The sequence below is a fragment of the Orycteropus afer genome, unplaced genomic scaffold (genome assembly GCF_000298275.1).
Source record: "Orycteropus afer afer isolate SDZICR_OR568_19922 unplaced genomic scaffold, OryAfe1.0 scaffold00121, whole genome shotgun sequence".
Taxonomy (NCBI): Eukaryota; Metazoa; Chordata; class Mammalia; order Tubulidentata; family Orycteropodidae; genus Orycteropus; species Orycteropus afer.
This window is the reverse complement of record NW_006921708.1, coordinates 8,630,460-8,635,909: the sequence shown is the minus strand read 5'-3', so window position 1 is coordinate 8,635,909 and position 5,450 is coordinate 8,630,460. Positions and strand designations below refer to the sequence as shown.

Sequence of the window (5,450 nt, the reverse complement as noted above, 5' to 3'; positions counted from 1 at the left end):
GTAAACTGTGGTCAATGTCATGAGACAAAGTATATGTGAACCGCTGTATGGAAAGTAAATTTGCTCTGTAAACCTTCACCCAAATCACAATAAATTTAAAAAAAAAAAAGAAGTGCATAAAAAGCCAAACGAAACTCTTTGCCGTCAAGTCGGTTCTGACTCATAGTGACCCCTGCTTGAGTTTCTGAGGTGGTATCTCTAGGGAAGTAGATTGCTGAGTCTTCCTTCTGAGGATTGGCTGATGGGTTTGAACTGCAAGCCTTCTGATTAGCAGTCAAATGTCATGTTGTTGTTGTTGTTGTTATGTGCCGTCGAGTCGGCCCCGACTCATAGCGACCCCTCCTTGGGTTTCCGAGGCAGTATCATGAGTCAGGGCTGACTTGACGGCACATAACAACAACAACAACAACAACAACATCACTACGGAAGTAGGATTTCCCAACCTTCCTTCCGAGGAGTGGCTGGTGGGTTTGAACCGCCAGCCTTCTGGTTAGCAGTCAAGTGCTTTAGCCACTATGCTACCAGAGCTCATAGCACCAGGTAAATGGCAGTAGCTGAGGCTTCTGAGGCACCTGGAAGACCTAATAAGCCATGATGAATTGTTCAGATATCCCTTTATGGGCAATGGAATGCTATTCAAGATTTTCAGCAGAGCTTTCAGAGTTTTACAAATTTTACATTTTGTTTAGGACCAAAAGGTGTCCTGAATCAGCTCTACCAATTTCCTATTTCACAATTCTCAATGAGAAAGGAGAACTTCTTTAGCCTTTCACAAACAGTAATCAAAAATCAAATTCATTCAGAATAAAAGTGACAGGCAATAATAGGGCTCACAAACTGGTTGATCAGAACAAAAAATAGCCTAGACATGGCCCATTTGGATTTTCCTCCTTATGAAGTATATAAAAAAGCCATAGATGGAGCTGCTATTAGGGAGAATGGTTCACAAACCAAACATCTGAGTATTATGATGTCCTTGTTCCATTCCTGGCCAAAATGGCATTTGAGTGGAGGCCATTGAACTAATGAATGGGTCATTACAGCCCCTGGTTTATCTGGGTTCCTAAAGGACACAATCCTCTCTGTACCTGATGATTTTGTCTTTTCACATAATTCATGAAAAGATCCAACCTGAAGAGAATGTGTCCAATGTATTTCTATTGGTTTTTGTTTTCATGAAAATTTGTATTCTTCAAGAAAGTTAAATGAATTCAGTCCAGGTACATAATTTCATTTCCCAACACTAACATTTTAGAAGCATTAAGCTGTTTTGAGAGTTTTCATTACAATATAAGATAAGATTTGTATGTATGGGCCAGGTCAATGCAAGGCTAAAGTACCTAATTATTTTTTAAAGCTATGTGCACTCTGTTAAGAAGGAGTGACTCTAAGGAGAAAGTAAAGAGGAACTGTGATGGCAATACTATATGTCAGTTCATAAGGATTGCGTCTATGTGCTATGAAGTGAGATTTGCTCACATTTGAAGCAGCAAAATAGGAATAAGGTGAACCATGGACACCAAGTGTGGGGTGGGAATCAAGACATGAAGAATTTTGTTACTTTGAAATTCATTCTTGTGCTAAGACTTAGACCACAATATTCAGACTCAGTAGAAGTGGAATGCCCATATAATTTATCAACTATACAAAGACACATTTGAGAGTGAAAGGGGTAATTATTAATATGGAAGTCAAAGTACAAGTTATCCTCTGATAAAACTAAGTCATGTGTTCATCCTAAATATAAAGAGGATACAGTACATACAATATGAATGCTATATGGTAGCTTCTTTTCTGTTTCCTCACAATTAGCTAAACTATCATTTAAATAAAATAAAAGCTAAGAACATACACACTTGTCCCTTTCTATTTTGTCTGGAACTAAATGATTAGAAGTGAAACATATGCTAGTTATCTTGGAATACATGCAATATCCTGTCACAGAAGGAATTCCATCCATATGGATGAAAAAAAGGACCAGATATGTCAATTCTTCAGTTTAATAACTTGGGTATCACTCTGAGAAAAGAGGACAAACTAATTAAGAGTGACTTTAAGAAATGACTCAGAAATAGAAGAAAATATTAAGAGATATCTAATTCTAAGATTCAAAATAATGTTAGAGTGCATTACTTCTATGAAAAATGAGTACTCTGAGAGCAGGTAAAAAAATCTCAGATCCATAATTATTGAAATCTCATCTATGTAAAAATTATTGTTAAATTTATATGGAAATATATTAAAATACTAAAGTAGTTAAAAAATGCTTTCAGGTTAAAAACATAATTACCAAAATAAAAATACAGTAGAGAAAGTGAGTGGCTGTTTAGAATCAGCACAAAGTAATCAAGGCAAAGGAAGGCACTGGGAGGAGCATAAGAGTTAAACACAACAAAGATAAATAGTATTATATGCACAATCCTGCAATAATAAGAAATGGCAATAATATATATGTAGATACATAGATAGACACTAAACGTTCTAAATCTTATTTTGGTGAGTAGCATGTTCACACTATTAGTATTTGCTACCTGAACCATGGTAAACCTCACCACAGATAAGCCCACTCAGTGATTACAGACCACATCTGCATCTAGACAGCAGCCAGTCAGAGGGAAATGAATGTAGGAGACAGGGGCTCCTGTTTAAAATCCACAGTCTGAATCAAACTATAATACTATAATAAAACTATATTATATACAATATCAAAGTATAATACTATAATCAAACTACAATACTTTTTGTGATGAGTTTTTTCACTCAATAATATATTTGTATATCTGTTCTTGTCAATTAATACAACTATATCATCCTTTTGAATGTTGTGCAGAAGTACATTGTATAGAAGTGTCATAAGCCCAAAAACCTTTGATTACTTCTTTTGCAAATATGGTGGCAAAAGGTTGACTGGTCAGAATTTATGAGCAACAAAACCTGACCTAAACTGACATAGGGATCTATAAAGATCTTGATTATGACCTGCTGTCCAGAACCACCTGTTGAGGGTATTGTGAAGTATTTAATTTATATACTTTTCCAAAATCATAAAAACTCCGAATTATGGAAAACATCTGTCTCTATCAGTTCCTACCAAGGGCCTACGCCCCTGTGCATGGTGGGCCCTTTGTGTGTTAGCCCATGGTACAGTGTAACTTTCACAGAAGGACCCTGAGGCCTGAGGAGGGACCAGTGTTGCCAAGGATGCACAGGTGTGAGACAAGCACTGTGTCTTCTTTCCTATGGCATCTGCTTGTCAGATATGTCTTAATAAGCAAGAACTTCTCCAAGATTATCCTTGTTGACTCAGACCTCCACAATAATAAAAATTACATTTATATTTTAAATTTTTCATTTGAAATTTTACTACAAAATCCTTAAAGCATCAAGGCACTTGTCATTTATAATCTCTTTCAAATCATTTTTAAGTAAAGAAAAAAAAAAGTTCTTACCTGAAAAAATAAGTTTCTGTCCTTTCATAATGGCCAGGTGCCAGTTTGAGGGGAGGGTAGTTGATGGCCAAAGGCCTCACCATAAATAAGCCCATAGCCAAGGCCACAAAGAGGATAGGCAGAAGCAGATCCAAGAGTGTGCCTTTCCAGGCCCGGAAAGTATGGCGAAGCCTCTTCATCAAGAGGGCAGCCATCTGTGAGCGTAGCAGCTGACCACCCTTTATGGGCAGGACCCTCGTGGGAGCATCATCTGCGGTAACAGGAAGATCAGCAATGGTGAGGAAATTTACAATATAATAATTTAGTCACAGTAATGACACAAGTTCTAACACTCCACAGAAAATAAGAGGACTCCTATTTATCCAAAGGACCAAATCTGGGTCTCTAAAGTGTGCCGATTCCAGAAGGGTAAAATATGTGCTTATAAAATTAAACATCAAGAGCAAAGTGTCACTGCGGGTTCTACTCTGGTCTAGCTTCTGAATAGGAAGGGGCACATATGAAAGTATGAGGAAAAAGGGCCTTTTGTTTATCTTTATTGGTTAATATAGTCTGATGCATTAGCACCAATTCTAAAACATCAAAGCCAAAAGAACAGCAAGATTTTCTGTTCCCCTCCCTGTAGTTCTTCAGAACAGGGCAGCCCTTCCCAGAGTTCTATCTCGGTTTCTCTTTTTCTTCTATCTTTTTTCATCTATGTTCTTAGCCTGAGGCCCTTCCTGAGAAAGTATAAGTTTATGTCTGGGACAGAATTTTGGGAAGAGCCATGCCAGGTACCTTTTCTCTCTTCTACCTATACATTAGTCCCTCCTGAACCTTGGTCTTTCCTTCCAAGTCAAGGATACCATGGGTAACATGAATCCCTGGTACAGCTTTCATTTGACCATGGTGTCTACTGGATCTAAGTACAATCTACTCTTTCTCCCAGCCATCCTCAGCTCTTCACCTCCTTACTTCTATGGACTAAACAGTAATTCTGAAAACAGCCCTAGCAATCAAAGAGAGTAAAAAGTTATATTGTAAAGAAAAGTGGAAGTTGTGTAACATCAATCTATTGATGATCATGAATGATCATTTGGAGATTACACCATAAAATATATAGATATAGATATAGATATAGATATGCTCAGAAAGCCAACTGCTGCAAAGAAAGCTGTAGAAAGCAACCTTTTCATACAATGTGATGATGAGAGCTAAAAATTCAATCTTAAACTGTGTCTAAAGGAAAGGACACAACTTGATCGATCAGCTATATCAATAGCTTTTCCAGTGATTCTCTCTAAATTATTCCAGAAAATCCAATATAAAATGTACAAAACAAAAGTGGTATTATAAAAGAATGGATGTACTGACCTGATTTTACCATTCAAAAATACCAAATTGAAATACAATTAATAGAAGAGCAGTGTCCACGTTTCAGGAGCCAAAGGAAAACATTTTTAAAGACACTATTCCATTTTGAAAGACATATTATTTGTAAGAGTATCTATCATGAACAGAGCTTGAGAAACAAAGTTGGGATTAAAAAGGTATATGAAATAACTCCCTTTCTTAATCAGATATTTAGTGAATACCCAATATGTGGCAGGCACTGTTACATGGTTTCTATGCTCAAAAAAGTCATAATCTAGGGGTAGCTATAAAAATATAAGCAAATAACTTGATACAAAGCACCCAATGTTTTACAAGAGTTGTTGTTGTTGTTGTTAAGTGCCATCGAGTCATTTCTGACTTATAGCGACCCCATGCACAGCAGAACGAAACACTGCCCGATCCCATGCCAGCCCCACAATTCCTGCTATACTTGAGCCCATCATTGCAGCCACCATGTCAATCCATCTCGTTGAAGGCCTCGCCCTCTTTCGTTGACCCTCCACCCTACCAAGCATGACATCCTTCTCCAAGGAATGGTCCCTTCTTACAACATGACCAAAATAGGTGAGATGAAGTCTGGCCATTCTTGCTTCCAAGGAGCATTCTGGCTGCACTTCCTCCAGGACA

At 37.5% G+C, this 5,450-nt stretch overlaps 1 protein-coding gene across 1 annotated transcript in view; it reads right to left on the bottom strand.

The window, feature by feature from the left end:
- ABCA13 (ATP binding cassette subfamily A member 13) overlaps positions 1 to 5,450 on the bottom strand; it is an 888,443-nt gene that overhangs the window by 414,385 nt on the left and 468,608 nt on the right. The window contains 1 exon segment of the mRNA XM_007944147.1: positions 3,450 to 3,683. Within this exon segment, the coding sequence (XP_007942338.1) occupies positions 3,450 to 3,683 (234 nt within the window).